Raw genomic sequence first — 24423 nt, forward strand, 5'->3', positions numbered from 1 at the left:
CCTAAGCATAGTACCTCCCATTGCTCAGTTACTCTGCACCTCAAAATCCTGAAAATAGCTTCCAAAAGACCATTCTTTAATTTTGATTATACATGTATCATACATAATTATTTTATATATTATTATATACATTTAAGAAATACACATATACACACTTCAAAAAAATTGGGAACATAAGGAACATAAAAAACAGAAGGAGTTTTAGTGCTTTATGGCTGCACTAGTGTACATTGCTGTCTCCTGCTGCACTGGCTGTCATGCCACTAAAACTTCCCAACAGCAAAGCTCCTTCGTGACCAAGCATAAGCCTTCCTCCTGCTGCCATTGATCCAAGCTTCAGCCTTCTTAGCACTCTGCAGTTATGGATTGCCATCTCCCCAGCTGCTATATCCGCCTCACTCCCCTCTGCCTTCTACTGTGAGCTAATGAACTTGTAAAGAATTCTCATTATTAGTGCAATATTCCAATCTGCCCCATAGAAACAGAATGGAACATCAAAATATCCATGGAAATTTGCCATACTTGTGTGAGGTTGACTCTAGGCTCATTTTTATCAGTTTTAAACATTACAATTATCATTGCGGTAACAAAGGGAAGAAAGTAAAGAGGTTGCCTTCAGAGTAAGAAGGGAACACTACTTTATTTGCTAATGGGATAATAAAGTTACTACTGCACGGGGGAAAACTGTAATTTGAGTTACCACACAGTAGGGCAACCCAGGAATTTGCTATGAATACAAAAGAAAAACAGTTAATTTATGGCCAAGGTACTTCTTTTTCTCTTTTTAGTTCTTTCTTTGCTTTGGGTTGAGGAATGGAGGGCAGAGAAAAATGAATTTAAATCCAAAATGGATTTTTTTAAACAAATTTAGCAGTGATTTTAAATTAGAAGCCATAGATTAGGCAATTAACATCCTTGTAGCAGTGTCAGCCAATAGACACCACAAGAAAGAAATATAATTAGACACCAATTTTTAACAAGGTGCTTTTGAGAATCAAATTATTCAAGGATACAGTGACATTACAAACCCCAAATCAACGGCATTCTGGCATGGGTCTTTGTGCCTGAAATAATCACTGTTCAGAGTAAAAGCATTTGAAAGGGAGAACTGCAAGTCATGCAAAACACCTCCAAGGAAGGCACACTTTCATCCTAAATCCGGGTGGTGTGGCACATTTGTGTAGCTGTAATGCACTACTGGGCACTGCATCTGACGGGGGAGGTTGTCAAAGAAACTTAGACATTCACCATGCTCGTGCTGGTCTTACACTGGTCCCAGCAACAGGAAGCTTCAAAGCTGCCGGAAGCTTGTTTGGGTCTTCTCCAGCTGGGAAACAACATGAACACACTGCCAATACACCTTGCCCCCTTCTCTGTCCCTCTCTCCCATGTAAAAGGCTTCAAGGTTGGTATAAAAACTAAGTGTGAAAAATCCATACTCCCAAAGTATGATATCTACTCCCACTCACTCTGAAGTGCTAGGGCAATGAAAAAGAGGAGTCAAAGTACAAGCCTGGATTGACACATTCCCAGCTGTGTAGTACAAATCCTTGGTTGCCTCTAATGTGTGCCAAGATATACAAATGAAAACCTCAGCAAATTTTTAAGGGCCAAAATAGGGGAGACGACTCCAGTAAATTTAGGTCAAAGTTACAAATTATATGGAAACCTATTTTAATGCAAGATTGCTGTAAGTGGCAACAAAGAGCAAACCCCCAAATTAAACCCACAGATATTTCTCCACCAAGTTCATGGTGATTCTTTCCTGCCTTGTATATCACAGCATTTGATCTGTCTTAAGACCTGACCTTCCTCAATGTTAGATAATGCTCAGCTGCACAAAGATATTCTCATAACAGAGCTTTAAAAGTTTACAGTGTCAGTTTTTGATATATATAACCATTAATATTATGTTATATAATTCTTATTATTAATCCCAAAATGCATTATTCCCATGCTTATTTCTAAGACTGTAATTAAGTCTACTTTTTACAGTTGTAATTGTCACCATTTCCTGCCCCTTTTCCCCTTTCTCCCCATCCCAGCTCCCCAAACAGTTTTGTATCTGATCCTATTGCAACCAGCAACCCTGTGAAGGAAAAGATGGTACCTCACTTGGCTGTACTTATTCAACTGAAGTTCTACTTGAGTAAAACTTCCTTGTTAGAAAATCCCTGGTCAAATAAAGTATGATTTCTTATAACCTTACATGAAAAGCTTATGTTTGAAAAGCTACAAACCACATCAAACAGCAGCTTACATATAAAACTGCTATACAAACACACTTCACCAAAAAGGCTTTTCCAGAGGAGCTGAGCACTTATTTCCACCAACAGAACTAAAACATTACAGAAACAAATGCTCATATCAGCATTTACGTTATCTCAATCAAAACGTCCTCTATCAACATGACACCAATTTAGAACCAATGTATCATCTCTGTCATTTCCATTAATCACTAAGCAACTCACAATGCTAACACAATTCAACTTTTCCAACTGCCATAGAAATATCAGCAGAAACACCTGCTCCATGTCCCTTTTTTCATGTTTTCTCTCCAATGACTCTGCCCTGGCAACTTACTGGAAATCATTTTCACATCTTTTTCACATAATGGATAAGCTGTGAAATTAGTAATGTGTTATATGAGCACCTTGGAAGTTGCCCTGGCTGGCATGCACTTGTTCCTTGGACTGTGTTTCAACAGCAGCACTGTATTCATTTAGAGTATCTACTGAGGAGATGAGAACATGGGGAAAGGGTCAGGTTCTGTGGGAAAAGCCCATCTGCACAGCCACAGAGGAGCTCAGAGTTGCAATAGCAGGGGAGAAGCCCGCATAATAGCCTGGCAGGCTGCTCCAAGGTCCATCAGCCCACAGGCCCATCTGCACAAGCCCAGATAGGCACAAGTCAAGGACTCCCAAGCAACAACTAACCTGCCTGGGGCTGTCCCAGCACAGCCTCAGCTCCAGTGTCTGGGCATGGAGCCCATCACTGTGGGTCACTGGGAGCAGCTCTCTGAACACCTTTCAGACTAAGGGGATTGCTGCTTAGGGGTGGGACACATTATGGGATGCACACAAAACCTAGCTCAGGATCGCAAGGACTTATAGGATGGCTAGGGGCAGAACCAAAGGCAGGGAAAGGGAGAGGGTTAGGTGATATGGAGAAGGAAAAAGTCTGGAAAAAAGAGGGGCTAGTGTCAAGGTCAAGTCAGTATGCTTGCCTGGTGGTGCCCTCCATCTGAGCAGCAGAGTCTGTCCTGCCTTCTCATAAAATTCCTTTCTACCTCTTTCCCGGGCAAGGAGCTCTCAATCCTGTGTGTGTATGGGGGTGTGGGTACCAGCAACTGGGGTCAGACCACAGGCCAGAAGGCCCCTGTGTCCATGGTGCCAGCCACTGGAGCAAGAGCAGCTGTGTGAGTGTGTGATGGCTAGTGAAGATCAAGCTGAACTAGCCCACAAGCCAGTGAAGTACCTTAGGACCAAGCAGGGGTGAGCGGGTCTTTGAGCATCAGCTCTGGATGCGAGAGGAGAGGGGTGTCTCTAGGGGTGAGAGCACAGGGGGGGCAGCTGTGGGGACCTGGAAAGCCCTGGCCAGTTCTGGTTGTCCTAATAAAGGATTTATCTCCTGTAGCCATTTCCCCTTTTATTTATGGTTGTGATTAACTTCCTACAGAGCTCTGAATCTGTGGGTTGTACTCAGCTATGCTGATACTCAACACATCTCCCTTCTCTGGGATCAGCAACATACTGCTTGACAAGTAGTTCAAGTGACCAAGACCTGGATGAAGCTCCCAGCTTCTGTCCAGCAGAGCTTTCTAATCTGCAGAAAGTGTTTGATGATCATCATCCAAACTGCTGCAAGAAAACGAAAACAAAGGCTGGCTGAAGAGGAAGAAAATTCAGAGCAGATGATCAGAGAAGGAAAGACAAAAGGAAGAAACAAACTGTCAAGGTTGATACACAACCACAAAGAAACTGAGCAACATGAAAATGGGGAGAACAGAAGTGGGTTTGAAAAGGAGAGGCACAGCTAAGAATTTCAGAAAGCCATAACAAGTCCTTGTAGCTTGGTTAGCCTGAGAAATGCAATGATATGTGTAGCGTGCTCTGAAGCAGTCGCGGCAAATGGCACGTTGTATCTTCCTCTGTTTTAGAGCATCTACTACTAGATCCTTCTGAACCTAGAAGTATATTGAAGACATATACAAAATAAAGCAACCACAGACACACGAGAACTTAATCTAAAGTTTTCTACACAAGTGATTAGGGAATATGGATGTTATAAGTGAGGTAACATAAAAGCTACAGAGGGATACATGGGCTTAAAAATGTGCAAGATGAGATTTGAAGACAGACTGTATGGTTCCAGTGAAATGAACAGTGCCACATGTACAACTAAGTACACGTTACACAGTACAGCTAAGACTCCTACTGAGAACATGAAGCACTACAACATGTTTAAATATTGCTGCTAATACCAGCACAAACATTATTTATGAAAAAGTAGCATCTTCCATGTCTTTGTAAAGTTATCTAAAAGTAAACATACCCAGAGGCTTCCTCAGGCTTCAGTAAAATATTTAAGGAGTTCCAGCAACCTCTCATTACTTCCACTAAGACTTGTGTAGCCAGGATACCTATTAGCTGCGTAACCTAAGGTGACATTTTAAAGCAACAGGAATGAAGTATGACTGATACCAAATACCTACTTTTGCTAATGGATTTTGGTCCTACAACTTGCCCTGTTTTGTCTCCCATTTAAATTACAGCATACTGAGAAGGAGAGTAAAACCTAAACCCCACTATACTAGAACTACAAAAAACCATCACAGCCCCTGAGTGAAAAGGGTCGATGTGGACAATTGATTCCTAAGAAAGGCATGTAGAGCTGCCAAAACCTTCCACTGTAAAGAAGCCTGAGTATACTGGAAAAAGCTATTAGTCACATTTGAGAAAGGTAGTATCCATAAACAAGAACCAAACATTACCCAAAAAATACTATCCAGAATATATATTGTCCACAGAAGTGTAGTAGAAGGACTGGCAACTGCTCTCTATGCTCATTTACTACTGGAGACCTTCATCTATTATTGCGAAGGTAAGTGTTGTCACACTAGGTATTAGGGCAAATTAAAGGATACAAAGGACAAGAAGTATCTCAGGGTTTCACTCCATTGAATCACAAAATGCCTATTTACCCCACGCAAACCACCTGAAACACTGCTATAGAGCAAATAAAGCAGTAAGAAATTGAGCTGCCATGTTTTGTTACTCTTTCAATGAATTCTGGCTTTCCTTATCCGTGTTCTCCATTTTCTTCCACAAGTACAACACTTCCCATGGCTTCAGCTTGTGACAGAAAGACTCATTCAGAGTTGCCAGCCAGGCCTGGGGGGTGATCAGCCTTGAATTTAATCAGCAGAGGTACAATGCAATAGTCTCTTCCATTGCTTTCAGGCACAAAACATAAGCACACTCCCAACAAACCACACTTTTGCCCTGGACAAAAACCATTAAGCTACCCCAAAGGGTCAGCTTGCATGAAGTAATGGTACCTGGCAAAGCAAGGCTCAGCAGGGTTCAACCCTAAAGACCACTGCAGAAGAAAGAGCTCCACTGCTTCTCCTCCACCCCAAGATTAAGTCTGGATTGTTCTGTATCATTTTGCATTTTCAAGGCTATATTCCAAAAAAGATGAGTGGTTCCTGCTAAAGCAAGCTTGGAAAGTCAATTCTTAGATATCTGAGGTAACTGGCCCCTAGTCTTATACCTCAACTATGACAGAGTTGCTTGCAAACCTTTCTCCAGCAGATTATCTAGGGCAAGCAAAGTCCTTATTATGCCCCTCCAGTCACACACACAGGTAGAAGTGCAAAGGTCTCTAGGAGTCTGCTTTTCCCTATTATACCTGCAGTATGAGTATCTTAACACATTCACACACTAAAATCACAAACCCCAACTCTATTATAAGGCAGTAACTGGAGGTGGTTAGCAGATTTTGAAAGATCATTGTCCCTTCCAGGAAAAATTGTGGGCTAACAGGAAACCAAGGAACAGTTTCATCATTCTTTTGAATAGTTTGCTTTTTCAAAAGAAGTTTTGAATTAAAATATTAGCTGAACAACATTTAGCATGTTTCCAGTGTGGTAGATTATAAAGTAGGGTCTGATTTTACATTGATCAACTGTTCTCATTACACTTTTGGAATGAAAAGAGGTTATGGGGTGCTTTTTGTGCAAGCTTTCTTCCCATCTTTTCAAATAGCTGCCCTTGTAACGTTTTTCATAAGTCTCAAAGCACTTAGAAAGAGCATCATTATTCCCATTGTATAAACAAGGAAAAAAAACCACAAACCAAGAAAAACCCCTCACAAGTGAGAAAGAGAAATAACTTGCCCTAAAATTAGATCACTGGGGAATGCTAACAGAAAGGACTGAATGTAAGTATGCTAATTGTCAATCCACAGTCCTGTCATATTGCTCATACTGCCTTCCACATCCAGGAAAATTCATTATAAATGGAGAATTTATCAAATCTTTCTATTCTAGGTAATGTACATAGGAATGCTACAAACCCCAGGTATGTCTGGTTATCCACTGGTACATACTGCCTTTATAATGGCAAGCACGATTAAAAAGCAGGATGTTCCCCTATTTTGAGGTTTTAAAAATATTAAAGTTACATGTGGAGAGGTAAAAACATCTGCATGTATAGCTGAAGTTCATTATTTCAACTACTGTTGATCTTAGCATTACCTTCATTCTCTCACCTGTCTGAGCAAGCCAGAATTACAGTGACTTCAGAACATGCTTTTTCTTTCTAATGGCTGTCAACAGGATTTTAATATCAACACCTTAATGTTTTTTTTGCAATTAAAGTGTTTTAACAATGAAGTAAGCAATATGTTAGGTTGTCTTAATGGAAAAGTTCAAGAATAAGCTAATTAATTTTGAAGTCTTTGCAGAGTCCTTTCAGGCTCTGATTAATTCTGATTTTACAGCATACATGAGCTATCTATTAGTTATCTATAAATTATCTGTTCTTAATGACATGTTTTCGTCTAACTGTCCCCTAGGAACAGTATTTGGTTGTGCATTCTGAATAACTAAAGAGCACAGGGTATAGTTGCTTGCAAAAAAAACTTGTCTAATACCTGAGTTTTCCCAAAGTCAGGCTGCAATTCAGGCATGTTCACAGACTGGTTTGGGTTGGAAGGGACCTTAAAGCTCACCCAGTTCCAACCCCTTTGTCATGGGCATGGACACCTTCCACTAGAGCAGGTTGCTCCAAGCCCCCGTGTCCAACCTGGCCTTGAACACTGCCAGGGATGGGGCAGCCACTGCTGCTTGGTTTTAGAAGTCTTAACAAATGAAGGGACTGAAAAGGCTCTGAACTGAACCCTGACTTCATACTGTTATTGCACTGGCCCTCAAATGTATTTCCCCCACCTAGCGGAAGTTTGGCTTTAAAACTCCCTATGCTTGATTCTAATTTAGAGCTACATATCAACAGCCCAACTGCACAAACAGCTAAAAGAGGAAGCCCAGTTTCAGCCCCTGACACTCTCTCTCTCACACACATCATCTGTTAATTTCCAGCTGATTTTTTAATTTCAGCATAATTACTGCTGGTTGACTATTCATCTTCTGCTTTGCATCCTAATGCTCATTTTCTCCACTTAACCTTCACCAGACAGTACAGATGTTATCGCTCATTTTGGATCTGCAGCTCTTTTTGTCCCGAACAGAGACTCCGTCCATTTACTTACAATAAAAATGCAAGTTCCTTCCAATTTATTACACATTGTGCATTTCCTAAACACCTGGTGCAGAGCAGTTCTCAGCTCAGCTACTAATAAATTAGTAGCAGCTGAAGTATCTATAGCTCATGGCACTGAAACTAAGAACACACTGATTTTTAAATCTATAAATATTAGAGTACAGAACCAAAGAAACTGCAGCATTCCCAAACTCAAAGAAAAACATTAAGAGTACAAAGCTTTTCTTTGCCCAGCTTTGCAGGAACAGCTGGAAAAAAAAAAAAAAAGCAACAATTTGGGGCTTATAGGTTGCACATGAAAAATTACATGAAGATCTCAACCAAACCAAACAGCTTCACCCTCATTTTAAAATCACATTTTAATAAAAAAAAGAGGTAATTCAATAATAGTCTGCAACCTTTAGAAAAGAAATGCATTACGTTAAATCCTTTGAAAACATGTAATAAATAACAGAGGATGAATCCAGAAAGACTATTATAAATTACGATGACATTTCCTTTGAAAATCATTATTGGAAAGGAGATTAGCCTCTTTAGGAAGCCAGCATATATTGATTGTATGATCCTTTTAATACACTTCTGTAAACAAAAGTAGTTTCTTTATAAACAGGCTTTGAGAATCTCTGTTCTAAACAGCAGAGACAAACATCCCAGAAATGAGGTTTTGCAAAGCGTGTATCAAATGTGAAGATTTGATTAGTTCAGATACAGAGCATGGGAAGGGAGGAGAAGAATAAATTGATACTGACATCACTGGGTGAGATCAGTCAGTTGCTGGAAGTGATTTTTCAAAGGATGCTGAGAGAAGAAGCGACAAAAGCCTCTTTCTAGATATTTCAGAAATTCTAGCTCACTTTTTCCCCCCTTTTACTCTACAATCAGCATTACTCAGACACACATCCACGCTGCCAAGCCTGAATGCAGTATTATTCACCTCCTGGAATGTACTTGACTTTACTCAGGTCACAGAGACAGTGTCTTAAAACAGGAGCCCTAAAAGAGCAATTCAAACACTCACAGCCTCCATCAGTGACACCCAAAGCATCAACTCACAAAAGGATGATGCGGAAGGGTGAGGAACTGTACCCCTTTTCTTACAGCCTTACTTACTGTCTTTTCTTCCTTTTCTAGTACAAAACTTCATAATACCAGTGCTAAAAGAACCAATCACCCTTTTCTCATATCTTCTGCCCCCAATATTAGATATATAAATATTTTCCCCAGCACTCCTCAAACCCAGCTCTTACTATTTCTCCAAACTCACCTTCCACAAAATAACTCCACACCGCACCTCCCAGCAAGCCTCCTCATGCCCTTTAGTACATCCCTTAGCAGCTGTTCTCCCTTAGCCCAAATGAGGCCCAAAAGAGCACAAGCTTTGCACCTCCCTGTAGAGCTCCTCATCCCCGTTAGTGCATCCCATAGCAGCTGTCCTCCATCAGCCCGAAGGAGGCAAATCATCTCCAACACCTGAGGGTGGGGGGAATGAGAGCAACTCAAATTTTGCCCTACTGAACACTCCTCTTTCATATTTTCAAAACTCAACAACTTACATTTCCAATATTATTTCTCATTCCACCTTTCATATAATTCAAACAATCTGCCTTCCACCACCAAGGCGGATGGGCATTGCAAAGCCCCCCTGCATGCCTTAAAATGCCAGCTTTCCACTACAGAGCCTCAGCCCAGCATGTTCAGATGTTGCCCAGTTTACTATTGCAAATTCTCAATTCGCTACTGGGAATTCAGTGCAAGCTCTGGTAGTCTTGGGTAAATCAATTAGTTATGGGGGCTGCTGAACCTGTGCTCAGTCCCATGCGCATGGGTGCCCTCCTGCATCAATCACGATGCTGCTTCCTGCAGAAGGCCCAATTCTAGGAGCCAGGATTTGTTCATGCAAGATGCTGCTGACTAAAACATCACATTTCACTGGCAAACATTGAGAAATGTCAAGGTGATAGTTTGTCGCAGCCCTGCACACAAACCCCCACAGGACAACTGAAGAGGAGACGGTCTTGTGCCAAGTCTTCTCAAAATCTAGGACGTTTCTGATTAGGCTGTGTCTCCCACTTGAAGTGTATTAAAAGGCAGCGTTCTTCCTGTCTTTTGAACAGAACAGTCTTTCACAAGAATGTCTTATGCAATGCAGTTTCTGAACACAAAAAGTATTTATGCTTCTTCCATATCTTCACAATGGAGAAAATAATGTAAGAAACATGCTTATATGCTTCAGATCAGAAAGATTATGTAGAAAGGATTTGGTGAACACAAGGACAAAACAGCATTTCAATGCTAAAGAAAGGAACTGTTTTGGATTTAAGGTTGAATAAGCTGGTAACACAATACCAAATCCACTCAGATATGATGTGCCCATCAACTTAGCTCAAATTATCCAAGTTAGTATAGTGAATTTATTACCTATTCAAAAAACCCAGCATTTGTGTCTCCCTCCCCCATCTTTTAATAACTGAGAACTGAATTTAAAAGTGTCCTTTTATTATTAGTACTTCTTGCATAGCCCTGTCATACTGGGTATTTCCCCCTTTAGTTATATTAAGTCATCATTATTTAATCACGTTAAAAGTCCCCATAAAGTTTCTCATCGCTTGGTATGACAGAAATGCTAAATCCTTCCTAAATCTTGTACTACATATTTTACACAGGAAATCAAACCTCAAATTTAAGATCAGAAATTTGTTTTAAAATGTAGTAACATTTCATGGGGAAAAAGAAACTTACGCTGATTTTTGAAAGCTAAGGAACTCTTCTGAGCATTCAAAGGCTGAAAGCGATGAATAGTAAAACCAGTAACAGTTATGCACAGATGCACAAGTCAGAAGCATAGATGTATCTAGTTAGAAAGAATTTTCTAAGGGATCATATCTGTGACCCTCTATCTCACTCTCTGACAGAGGCCTTTTCCCACAGAGTTTGTACATGAAATGACAATTTATAAGGTTCACTTGTTATCTTACTAACATCCAAGTAACAAGAACAGAGAACTAAAGAAAGAAAAGGGAAGCAATGGGTCTTAATTTACTGATTCAAAATAGATTTAAATTGGCGTTTTTAATAAAGATCTGCTTTTCCTTACAAAGCTAACAAGGCTCGGTGCTGACAGACTCAGTGTTATTAGCCTGGCTGTAATAAAACTCCCACAGAAGTTAATGAGAGTTAAGAAATAACAAGAGAAGAGCTGAACTCCTGGTTTTGTGGTAAGTTGCAGAGCCATTTCATATCCAAGTTACTGGTTCAAATAGTCTCACCTGGTGGAGGTCAAAAGCCATTCCTCACCATTGACTGTTTAGTGAGCTACAGAAGATGTGTTAGGTTTCAGTCTATACTTTAAACAAAGGCATGCCCACGCTCACATGCAAAGACCCCTGTTAGTATGGCTGGTTTTAAATAAACTGCCGAGATGACAATGGCAGTGGAGAGGTCAGGAACTGCACTGACATGGAGGCTCATCTGAGACACACTGAGATGTGGTTGCTCATGTTGCCAGCAGCAAGATGATCCTCCTAGGACTTGGTGACAAGACCTTGTGTTCTGTGACCATACCTGGAGATCTATTCTGTGGTCTCATAGACCAACAGATCCAACTTGCTCTGAAAATGTCGTGCACACAGGAACTTGCTTAAGAGTGAAGCGTGTTTTCTGCAAAGGCAACAAGCAAGTAGCAGGAGAATCTCAGGACAATGTTTGTTTCTCATTAAGCATTAAAAGCGGCAAGCAATGTAGATGTGCACGCAAACCCAGTGTGGATATGCTGAGCTGACAGTAGGAGTAACACCATTTGATCTTCAAACCTTTCCTTGTGTAACACTTGTCTGGCACAGCATAACTCACCGCAGCATCCAGGAACACTGTGCAGAGGAAGCAACGCTTTAAAGCTAGCATCTTCTGTGCATTTTTAAGCAGTTACCTGTAATACATTGCTCCCTTTACTTCTCTGGAATCTAAGCAGAATACTAAGTTAAAAGAGAAAAAAAAACTATAAAAGGGACAAATCTTTGGACAGTTGTACATGTATTGTGTCTTCTTAGGAAGCAGCAGGAGCTGTTCCACTGTCTTGCTCTCTCCAGGCTGGGTCAGGGCAGGGTTGACAGCCCAGAAGACCATCAGGCAAGCTGCAGGGACCATTCAGGAAGCCCAGCCAGGACAGCAGGAGACAGGGCTGGGTACAAGCCTGCCCACAGGACAGCTGAGGGCAGGACAACGTGCCCCTGTTCCAGCTGCAATGAGCTCCCCAAACCTATGGGCAGACGGGGTGGGGAGTGCACCTAGTGTGGTGTACTGATGGAAAACACTTTGATGTGTTAAATGTTTCCTTAAATAGAGGTTTGCCAGTTCTGCTGCACTGGAAGATATGGAGGGGAATTACTCTCTGTTTGATACCTTATTTTTTGGATAGGATAGTAAGGGAAGGGAGGGGAAGGGATAGGTGTTCTGGATACCAGGGAAATGAGATCAGCACTCCCACCTTTGTTACCCTACTCTAGACACATTCAAGTACCTTAATGTCCTTTTTACATGGTGGGGCCCTGAACCACACACACAACTCAGTCTGAAGCCACACCAACGTTAAATACAGTGGGATAATCACCTCTACTGACTGCCTGGTTATGCTGTTTGATGCACCCCAGGATGCTGTTTGCCCTCTTGGCTGCCAGGGGACACTGCTGTTCAGGCAGTTCTTCACCCAGTGCACCATCTACCTGCTCACCTCACAGGTGGACGACTTGTCCAGAAGGATGCTGTGAGGGACAGTACCAAAGGCTTCTCTAAGATCCAGAAACACTAGCTGACTGCTTTCCCTTTATCTGACAGACAAGTAACTTCATTGTAGGAGGATATTCAATTAGTTAGACAGGACTTTGCTTTTGCGAACCTACGCTGACTGTGCCTGATGGCTGCATTGTCCCTTAAACGCCCTTCAAAAGGACCCAGTGCGACACACACCACTTTCATCCTGTCAGATGGTAGAAAATTTAGAGGGGTTTTTCCTGTGTTTTGTCAGTAATGAGACTCCCCTTTCACATCTCCCAGAGAAGATGGTGACTCTCCTGCGGCTTGGAGGCACTCTGGCTGCCTGTACATTCTCCTGAGAATAATTAGTGCATTTCTGTGACTATAGTTACACAACCTAATTTGTGAGAATCTTATTCTTAGTAGCCAGTCTGGCTTGTTTCTCTTAGCTCAGACTGAACAAGGAAGGTAGGCTACAACATCGTGTTTTTTAGTTGCAGCAGACACATGTTTTGTACAAGTGCTTTTCTATTCACGCTTTCCCCTTCCCTCTGTTAAACTGTAAGAAAGGAAAAAGCTTCCATACACATAGTCTATGAATTGTTAAGAGAACTCTTTTTCCTGATCAAATAATGCACTAATATGCTTGTGGAATTGCAAGGCCTTTGCTTTTTCTAACCAATCTGGTTTAGATCACAAAGAATAACCATGTTGTTCTCAGAACAGCCCTGGTCTGCGCTGAAGTGTTGCTTTGAAGTACTTTGCTTGTTTGGGATGACTACATATCTGCAGAGTTTCTTTTTTTTCCCTAAAGTTCAAAGCATATTTTTGCCAAATTTAAGTATTTTCTTTCTTTCTGTGGAACTATTTCTCAAATAGCTGACAAGAAAATATCCCTGCCATGCCATCCTTTCCTATCTGGACTCTAAATGTAGAAAGTCCAGTGTTCCAGATGCTTTCTCATGTATGGAAATACAGGAAAATCAGTTATTACAAACTGATGGAGGTCTTGCTGAAGATCACAGCCTAGGCAGACTAGACTTGGGTTTCTGATTACTGATTTTGGCAATAATCAGGAATCCAAATTATCACAGTTTCTACAATGTGTGTGACACAAAGTGTTTCTAGATACTATTAAACTCATTATTAAAGCACTATTTCATTTTAGGGAGGTGGTCAATATTCCTGGAAAAATCCATCAATATCCATTAGACTTCCAGTGACACTTCATGTATTTATCATTTCAAGAGAAGATTAGCGCTTAATTCCTTATTGACATCGAATCACGTTCCGAAATACAGATTAACATTTCTTCACAACAAGCTATGATGAGACAAAGCCAGAGGATTCAGAGGTCAAGGTCCATTATACAGAAACTAAAAATCACTACCTCATTTCAAATACTCATTTTGAAAAACCCTACAGTATGTTGCCCATCTAAAAACTTATAAACTGTGTATGTTCTTTCTCAACAGAGTTGCATGCTCTGTATATTTCAATGCGATTAACACCTCTTCTAGAAACAAGATTATGTAAGGTTGTATTTCTCCTAATGCTTTTAAAGAACTAACAGCACAGATTGTGGGCTGGATGTTAGTCCTTCTTATGGAATAACTGAAGATTTGTAAGCAAACCCCTTCTTGTCCCATATTCTTGAAAGAATGGGGGCTGTACACCTCGAAAAGTAAGGACAGTGTTTGTCTGAAGGGGAAATTAAAGTAGAATAGAACTTGTCTCTCATATGAGTAAAAATGAATCTAAGATTAATCTAAGTGCAAATTGGACCTTTTTTTGCTACTGGAAATCATTAGGCAAATATGATCAAACTAGATTCTCCTGGCTTTTTCTAATTCTAATAGCGTGTGCAGGAGGTACTAAGTAGACAGATCATACTCATGGTAAACTCTAAGTCCTTTATTATGTTTCTCTAATATGCAGATTCTAGAGAAAGCATGCATTGAGCTAGACGTTAAGAAAGTGAGCCAAAGAAGCTTGAATGAGCATTACTTCTCATGATACACCATTTGTAAATTTATACCACTCTGCTTTAAAGAAGCTGTAAACAGCAGGAAGCACGTTAGAGCCTAAAACTAGAGGCGTAACTCGTGCAAGGTGCAGCAACGTGGAGTTACCCGAACATCATGATGGAGAGAAGAATAAGAAAAATGAGCTCTTGTTCTTGAAGGCTCCAGAACCATTTACCAATGAAATGTATTCCTGTAAGTGTCCTATTTCATGATGTTATAATGGCAAATGTGCATCACTGATGTACACAAATGGAGAGATAATAAGAATTAAATTTGTTATTTCATATTTATTTATTTGAATTTCAACTTCAAAGGAGCCTAAAACTGCACGTGGAAATTCAGTCAAGGCTGCAAAGCCCTGCCTTGTTTCAGGACAAAAGCTTAAGAAAGTGTTGAATTCTCTGGCCAAAGCAAAATCAATTTATTGACGCCCTCCCCCCCACATCCCCCTTCAGTAACACCAAATGATCTTGTTCCTTTAAGTTCAACAAAATACAAACTCATTAAAATCATCACCTATAGTTACAATCCCCACTAATGTAGTCTTGACTCCAACCTCTTTGAGAAATGCTGTTATACCACTGCACAAACATACATTGAGAAAAGAAAAACTGTAGAGTATACCATTTGTTTCGTAAAATAATCTTATATCTAAGTAAAATGGTACTGAATGAGTGCTATCTATACTTAAACACTTGCCTGTTCCACAGAATCATGACATCTAAACTGCTAAATTTCATACAACCCACAATGCTCTTTAAAAGTGTTTTCAGTCATTCTCATACCACACATCAGTTATTATTCCAAATTCTCTCATTCCTCAGCATCTCTTCTGTACTGCTACCACCACAAACATCAGACCTCAAAAGCAGAAGGCAGCACACCAAGCACGTCTGAGTACACATGGACACTGCACAAGTAGGAGAGAACAGACAGGGCCAGTACCTTTGTAGCAGAGCTGAGACCCCAAACCTCAGGACAGTGTAACTACAACCTTTGGCAAGCTTTGACAAAACCCCTCGTCATTTGCAGCTATACCTAATACTGGAACATATTCTTGTAAATACTGATAGCTATTGGCTGCTCAATAAAGGCAAAGTTCAGGTGGTCTCAGTTTATAGCTTGACTCTGTAATTTTTGGTTTTAAATCATTTTTGTGCCATTAAATTCTATACTCTACAAAGGCTTAAGACTTCCCATATTCTGACAGGATATCTATCAAGCGAGTAACTTTCTGCTCACCCTTGTTTTGTAAGAAAGACAACTTCCAAAAGTATAGAAACATACATGGTAAAAACTAAAATTATGGTTTTTAAACACAAAAATTAAACAAAACAAAAACTCAGCTGTCTAACTTTTCATGAATTGAAAAAGTAAAGGTTCTTGAACAATGTGTCTCCAAACGACCTGGACATCTGTAATCCCATACACTTTATCCATTCCATAGCTAAAGACAGAACAGTATACTCCAAATCCCTCTTTTGATACTGCAGCCCAGCAGTGCCTGTTACTTGCCTTATTGCACTGTTTTATCCATAAAAGGCAGGTGAAAATCCTATTAAGAGAAACGTTCACAGCTCCTTGGATTATTATTTCTTTCCTTTGTAATAAATGTGATTTCTGAAAAGTGATACCATCCATTTGTCCCTGCTACTTCTCAAGAAGAAAGCTAAACTATGTTAGGTTATATCTGAAAAGCTCATCTGCACACCCACAAAGGAGGACAGACAGGAGCCCAAATAATACCCAGCCAGGCCATCCAGTGTTCCCAGCCTCCAGGCATCAGCAGCTCTGGAGGCTGGGATCCAGGGCCAGCCACTGGGTTGACTGAGTGTTGAGCTGGGCAGCCAGAGGGATCCACTGTGTGTAGCTATGGATGTTCAATTCACCATCCTCACTAGCACACATGTATCCTGCTCTGCCACAAAGATGAGCAGGATGAGGCTGTTGGTGCTGTGTTCACACGCATGGTCTGTCTATGATCTGTATGCCAGCCATGTATATATGTATATGTGGTGTGTATGGCTGTGTGGGCACATTCCTAGTGGGAATACATTTACAGCCTTGCTACTGCTTGGACCTGGGGGAAGGCAGCTGCAGCATGCTCACCTCTGCAGCATTCTCACCTCTGGCAGGCTGTTAGATTCAATGGGATACAGTTTCCTCTAACGGATAATACTTCTTTTCAGAGGCTCACTAGCTAAAATATACTTACTTAACTGAGCTTCCACCCCTGCATTCCTGCAGTTAAACATCTTAACATGCATAGGAATCATCTTTTCCAATTGGCTATAATAGACGAGCCAAAGCTTTAAAAATATTACACTATATGCATTATATTCATATGTATATTCATATTACACAGATGAAATTGTTTTCTTCGTTTCACTGAAATACTACCTCACTGTAAATTCTGCTTCCTTTCCCCAGATGAGGTGCAACCACAGCATCACTATGCACATTCATGCTTGGTGAGAAAAGGGCTGCCCATGAAATTCCTCCTCCAGGCATTGGTACATAAATCTCTCTTTTTAATAAACATCCATTTGTCATTTAATTCTTTCAGTTTTACCAGTTCGGTAGCCAGACCATGGAGAACTTTGCTATTCAATACATATATATATTTATAGTTATTATATAGAATATATTCCTTCTTACATTAATACAGTGTTTAAAAATAGAGTAGTTTTTTGCTGAAATGCAGACAACTGTGAATTGGCAATATTTTCTCAGTGGTTTGGGGCTTTTTTGGTTAAAAATGAATGAAATATGCAATTATCTTTGTAAAATTTTACACAGCCATAGTTAAGTTAAATAGTCAAGTAACAAAAATTTATGTCTCTGTAAGTCCTGGCTTCAATTTTAACTTTTCATCTGTTCAGAAACATGTTTATTCTCTCGTCAGTATTTAGAGGTTGTCTGCTACAGAAAAGAAGAGAGACAAGTAAGGACTGGATATGTTTCCTCTATCTTCTACTTATCTTAGAATACACTTCATAGTTGAAAATCCCACTTCTAGCGTACAGAAGGAACAGAAGACATGCCACTGACTCAGCATATATTGTTCAGAACCTACAAAAAGAGCAACTGTACCTTTCTCTTTTCTTTCTGTGCTTTAACAGCGTAGGGCATGTGAAGCTCATAGGAAATGTTCTTATTTGAGAAATCCGTACTGACAGAGTAAACAAGTTGATTTCAGAATGGCCCGAAATCAGTATGTGAACATTCTCTGGGATTAGCAACCTGAATCAGTGCCTCTCTAGCAGGGGTCAGGAGCTCTCCCTAACAGCTTAGTGCAGATTCACTGTGTTCATTCGAAACTCTAGTGCGCAATTACTGAGAATGTGTTTCTAAGAGAGAATGTGTAACTAAGACAGCTGTACTGCTCTGGTCCCTTGCCATGGTGCAGCACAGTGCTATGTAAATACATCCCCATGTAGATACGGTGGAGTATGAATAAGCCAACACCTCCCTTCAGAAAAGGTTTTAGGATATTTAACAACCAGAGATGAAGACTTTGGCTTTTCATCTCAACTGGAAGACACCAGTGTCTTTCTTATTCCACTGCAATTTCAGCCCCACAGGATGGCTTACAGTTATGACAAGTGGCACCGCTGTATCCAGTTCCATCGCAAGTGCACTTGAAGCTGTCCCACGTCTGGGTGCATTTGCCACCATGTTCACAGTGATTGGGCACACACCTGTCAGGACGAGATGCAAAGACAGAAAGAAAAAACCTAAATGAGCATCAAGATTTACACACAAGTACATTGCGAGCTGCCCGAGCAGTGTATCATGTCCTTGCCTGGCAATTAATCCTTGTTATTTCAGGCAGATTAACAGAATTTATACCTGAACACACAACTGCACAAAAGATGATTCATCCAGGCTCTGCTGCAGCCCTTTTACAAACAGCAAAAAAGCACCATCAAGGTGGAATACATTCACCCATCAAAAATTAGGGTTCTCAAAGTATGTTTGACCCGTATTTAGCTGCCAACACAAAATGAACATCCCAAGCCACACCTCCTCCTGCTGTGCAGGTGGTGTCATGCCTCAAGGACTGCAGTCTCACAAGTGACTCAAAGTTAAAGTAAGAATGTGAGTTGCTGTTCATCTCCTTGTTGCCAGCAATGCAAAAAGTGGAAGCAGACTGCCTGCTGGCTAGGATGGAAACTACTAATGCTGTATTATTAAAATGAACAACTGGCTTCAGCATAGAAGCTGTACATGTTTCTTCTTCCCAGGGATTTGCAGCAAGGGTTGCTCACCTTTGTGCCACCCACCTGCTTTGTTCTCTCCAGCTATGCTGTTGCTGGAGAGTGGAAGGAATGCAAAAGAAAAAGTGGAACAGCAAACCCCAAAGTCATAGCAGAACATATGGTTTGAAATATTATCTAAATGTGATTTCAAAGATTTGAGTTTGTCCAGTTTCTTTCCTATCAAAGATAGCTGAAAATGGGAATTACCATGTTATCTCACCTTTGAAACTATTAAATCTCTTTTCTCTGACAGGGCTTTGAAATAATCATTTCAAAGTATCTTTTTTTTTTCCTTATTAAATTCATTACAGCCAGACTCGGTACAAGCTCTGCATTTTTGATCAAGAACTATAGGAGTTTTTCTTTCATATCAAGTTGGCCCAATCTAATTTATAAACTACAATTATTATGATATTAAATATAAAAATTAGGAGACCCCTTATTAGACAAATAAAAATATTTCCATAAACACATTATAAATTAAGTATCCCCACCCTCAAGATAAATCTGAAGTTCATCATATTCCTATAGTAGTTAACAATATTAAATAACACCTAAGGACAGCTTTCCTCTGTAGCAGGCTATTGAAACTGAAAGTATCTGGGTGCACCCCCTATAAGCTTATGGACTCTTATCTCCTCATGTTCCAGTTGACAGCATTGGCATACATGACTCAGCTACCAAGAATAACATATGACATGATATGCATTAGAGACCTGAACATGGTGTACTCATGTTTATACAAGAATTTTGATCTTATGCATGCCAGTACAAATACCTCCGAACATACACAATATACACGGCTTACATCCTGTACCAGCCTTCAGTGTTCAAGTGTTCTACCCATTCTTGCTTTTCAAAAAGATCAGAAAACACTGGCTTGGCTAAAATAGTGCTTAAAGAAATGCTCTTCTAAAGCAAGCCACAAATGTATGATGGTACACAAGTACAATGGTTGGACCAGCCTAGTCTGCATGTGCAAAACCACCTGAGGTAATTATCACAGTTCAATAAATAAGGTTTTTAACACGGTTTAAGTGAATTCATTTGGTTCTGTTACTACAGCAGGCAACATGTAGAGCTGATTACTGCTACTCAGCTAATAGGTGATGGCTTTCGTTGTGTTCTCAATACCACAGAATCAAAACAAGAGCATAGAATAGCACATTTCTAATCATCCAAATGATTAACAACTGATATGATGAATCCATAGCTGGTGGGTACCAGGGTAGGGAAAGCAGAGAGCAGTCGCACTTCAAAAATAATCTCATAAAAGTAACCTTTATTCAAGGCTATAAACATCTACAGAAGTCTCTAAATCTGAATATGGGTTTGTACTTTTTTCCAGCCTTTCAAAATGACTGCTTCTCATGTGTTTTCCTACTCATTTACATTTGAACATACATTACTTTAAAAGTACTTTTCCCATGATCAAACCAACCATTTTCTATGTGCATTCCACCAGCTATTTATATAAAGTCTCACGTATAATGCTAGCAACTACTTTTGCATTTTAGTGCTGTATAACTTATTTTTATTGCAACATAACTAGTAAAGATACTTCATTATTGACTATATAACTGAGGTAAACAATTTAATCTAGGGAAATATGAAAAACAGATATTTATCTGTATCACTTAATGGAGCATATTAAGTCATAAAACCAGAGATATTCGGCAAACTCCTTGATGTTAATTTTATACTTCTAGTACAACGGTTGGACCAGCCTAGTCTTCATCTGCAAATTGCCATTTTACTCATGTTTTTTACCCTGTTCTAAATATGATGTGTTTAGAAACAGGGAGTAAAGAATATCTTAATACGAGTGCTAACTGGAGTTTAAATAAGACTACAGGATCATTTCCTTATGTCCTCCCTCCACTTTTAACTTTCTGTTACATTTATTTTATCAGATCGAATGAGAAGACTTATTCTCTATTAAATCCATTAGCAAACTTCTTTAACATCATCTGCTGCTCATCTGTCCACTTTTTGGACAAACCTTACCCTCTGGAATAGAGTTTAGAAGAAATTTTAGGTAACCAGAATGCAGAAATTACAAAAAAGCCCCCATTTTTAATTCAGCAGAGGTATCAAGAGCAATATAATTTCTCACCGTGAACTCCATTAGCTTTCAAAACCTCTTCTTGCCATAGAGTGATAGCAAGATACGAATACTAGTTAGATAGAGGGTATCCTGCCTATACATTTCTATACACATCTTGCTAAGAAATTTGTAGGTTTAAAATTCTGTAAGCATATGCAATCATATACTTTATCTACTTTACGCTTAGCATTCAGTATATACACAAAACATATACATTCAAAGCCAATGCATGCTCTAATTGCAGTTCATTCATATTATAAGACCATTTTCTAGGCAATTCCACTCAGGAATCAGGCTACATTACATTAAAAAACCAAATAACTAACTTCCAAACCACCTTTCCCTCCTGAGTCAGGCTCTGAAGTTAGAAGCTGCCACAAAACTGGGAAGAGGAAGTAAGGTCCTAATCACTGAGTTGTGTCCCTTCCAGTTCTAGACACCGATAATTTAAGCACTGCTGCTTATGAACTCTTGCTGGCTCCGTGTTGAGAACTTTATTACTCTATGACTCCTTCTGAAAGGCAGGTCTAGAACAGAACTTCATCCCTTTGAGTGTAATACAATTGCTTTTCATTTCCACCCCAAAAATGACCCATAGAGAGTTTACAGATGCTGTTTAATTTGTGGTTTTTATGGATTGGTTTGTTGGGTTGGTTGACTATGTCTCAAACAACATTTGTTCTTCGGCATTTACATCTGATGACTTTGCAGAGAGCAACTGAAACTTCTCTCAGTCTGTATTTTAATGAAAACAAGTATCCTGTGGGAAAACAGATTTTCTATTGTTGTTCTTCCTCGTAGCTCTGCTCCCACTTGCATTTGTGATCTAACGAGTATCCTGGAGGAGATTTTACCAATGTTTTGTGATTTCAGAGTTGATCAGCATTTCTGTATTTCTCTACTGGAATTATTTTGCTTGATAAACAGCAATTTTCCAAATAATCCAGGATAGTGGCTCAAAGTCATCCTGAGATTGCTCAATACATTAAATATCCTCAGTACATTCCCCCATCCTTCTTCTCGTCAATCACTTCCAACCAAAGAGCTCCATCTTCATACAGAAATTCTTGCTGTTACTGTCAACAGCATTACCCGGTTCTGTAACTTCCATCCGAATCCTTCTGCTTATTTTTCCAGGCTGAATCTGTATCATCAGCACATTTCATCATGATATTCCTGATTCTGAGCCAGGGTCAAGGCATTAAATAGGATCAGCTCAGGCACTGATCTCTGAGCAACTCTAATCTATGAGACAGCAGTTAACCCATCACTGTAGTCTGTAAGACAATTCATTTGCCAGTTCACAAGTCACTTTGCAACTCCTCTGCCAAACCACATCTTCCCTAGTTTAGTTAACAACTTCCATCATTACAGTGTATCAATTGTTTCACTGACATCTGACAAACCAGATCCATTGCATTTCTCCTGCCTGAGAAGAAACTACTGTGTTTTATCAGAGAATGAGATCAGGTTAATCCCCAACAACCAACTGCTGAAAACATCTGCTGCATTTTACTCTCCCTTCTATCTGCTTCTGGGTATTTGATTACACTGTCCTCCATTTCTTCAAAACCTTAGTAAGACTGCTAAGGTCAGATTAATAGGAGTCTGGTGATGTGGACTGATCTCTTTCCATTTAGTTAAATTACATGAGGTTAACTCTGTCACCTAATAACACAAACCCATGTCTTTTGGTTTTGTTTTTCTGGGTTTTTTTAAAGGCTGCAATATGCCATGTTAGTATTATGAAACAGGGCTATCTTTCCAATTATTATCTAGTTAGTTTTGGTCTATACCTGTTGCCTGCTTACTCTCTTATCATCCTAAGTGATCACTCTTCCTTCATTCCTTTGTTATTTGCTGATTCAGTAGCAGTACTTAATCTGAGGAATATGAGCAATATTCCTCACTAACAGCTGGTATAGATATTGTTGCCTTGCTGTGATAGGAGCCAACTCCCTTCACCTCCTTTTATCTCAAATACTGTAACTGTATCCTCTAGAATCACTCTTCTTTTCCAGTTCTCCACAACACAAAGAAAATGGACCACATTTCCAAAACTAAATAAACCCCATGCCATTCCATTCCTTTTCTGCTGATGTTCAACTATGCCCACCTTATTAAAAGTATATACAATATTTCTCCAAACCACCACTTGGAAAACCAGCCTCTTTTACACTTTACCTGTAGCCAATTCTGGTTAGTTAGTTGAAAGAAATCTGTTTCAATGAACTGCCTGTGTTTTAAAACCACTGACTGCAACTATGATCTTCCAGCAGGACGAGGGACAACTGTACGTTCCACTTTTTATCTCACTGTCTGCCTAAATAGACTGTGCAAAAGAAATACAAACGGTCTATCCATGCACTGGAAGGTTAACATTGCCTGAAGCTTTAACCCTTTTTCAGAGATGCTATATACAAATATCTAGTAAATCACTAACTCCACTCCTAGACTGACCAAGAGATAAAACTGGGAATACACAGATGTCAGATGACAGGGAATAGTCTGTGAGTCCAAAAGAAATCTGGCAACCAGAGAGGAACAAAATACCTGGCCTAAGCCACTCTTCCTCTGCCAGAAACATAGTGACTGCTTGTACCAAATGAATTGGGACTGATACGAGGTGTTTCTTCTGCATGAAGATACGAAACTGAGAGAGGCTGCTCTTTTGAGGACTGGAGATTATAAACAAAGTATTTTGAGACACCAGATTGAAATACTGACATTTAACACAATTAGAACATGTGAGAAGTCTGACACTGAGGCAGGAATGAACGGGGCATGGGGGAAGAGCCTGGCCAGAAAGCAATTCCACAAAGAGGGATCTAGGGAATTCCACATTCCTAGGTACCATGATCCTAAGCCAACCCACCATACTACTGCCAACAAGAAAATAAAAAAAGAAGAAAAGGGGTCTCATAACGTGGGTATAAGCAGGAGAGTGATATGAAAACCCCATGAAGCAATCCTCGTCCCAAACTCAGCAGCAGTGAGCAATGGCTGATTTTTGAACTGTATAAAATGTTATTGGAAACAGGAAGGTGGCAAACTATATTAAATGTCCATAGGGAATGGGCAAAAAGCAGTGAGGTTCATTCATGGTAAAAAGGTATTTTAAGAACAACTCAAAACAACATACATCAGGAATGACTTCATATGTTTGGTCCTGCCTGAAGGCAGAAGAATGGCCTCAGACACCTCTCCAGACTTCCTTCTAATCCAGGTATTTTCATATCCCAGAAGAAACAGAGAGCATTTATTTTAATCTCTTAATTTCCCATATGTAACTGTATTTTCTTGGTGTTGTGACTGTGCTATTTAACCTCTGAAAGACAACAGGTTGTGGTCACGACCTCAGTCTTTTTAGAGGACTATATGCCCATGGCAGGGATACTTAATACATTAACTAGCTCCCTGGGCAACTTGTGCACAAGGTGTATAGTAATTGACTCCAATCCTCAGGTTTAGAGTTCATTTGAGCAAGAAGATTA

At 39.9% G+C, this 24423-nt stretch overlaps 1 protein-coding gene across 1 annotated transcript in view; it reads right to left on the reverse strand.

Annotated features, from left to right (window-relative positions):
* CNTNAP2 (contactin associated protein 2) overlaps positions 1 to 24423 on the reverse strand; it is a 1011284-nt gene that overhangs the window by 331644 nt on the left and 655217 nt on the right. The window contains exon 11 of the mRNA XM_030508582.1: positions 18155 to 18261. Within this exon, the coding sequence (XP_030364442.1) occupies positions 18155 to 18261 (107 nt within the window). The remainder of the gene's footprint in view (positions 1 to 18154; positions 18262 to 24423) is intronic.

This window comes from Strigops habroptila, chromosome 1 (genome assembly GCF_004027225.2).
Source record: "Strigops habroptila isolate Jane chromosome 1, bStrHab1.2.pri, whole genome shotgun sequence".
NCBI classification, from domain to species: domain Eukaryota; kingdom Metazoa; phylum Chordata; class Aves; order Psittaciformes; family Psittacidae; genus Strigops; species Strigops habroptila.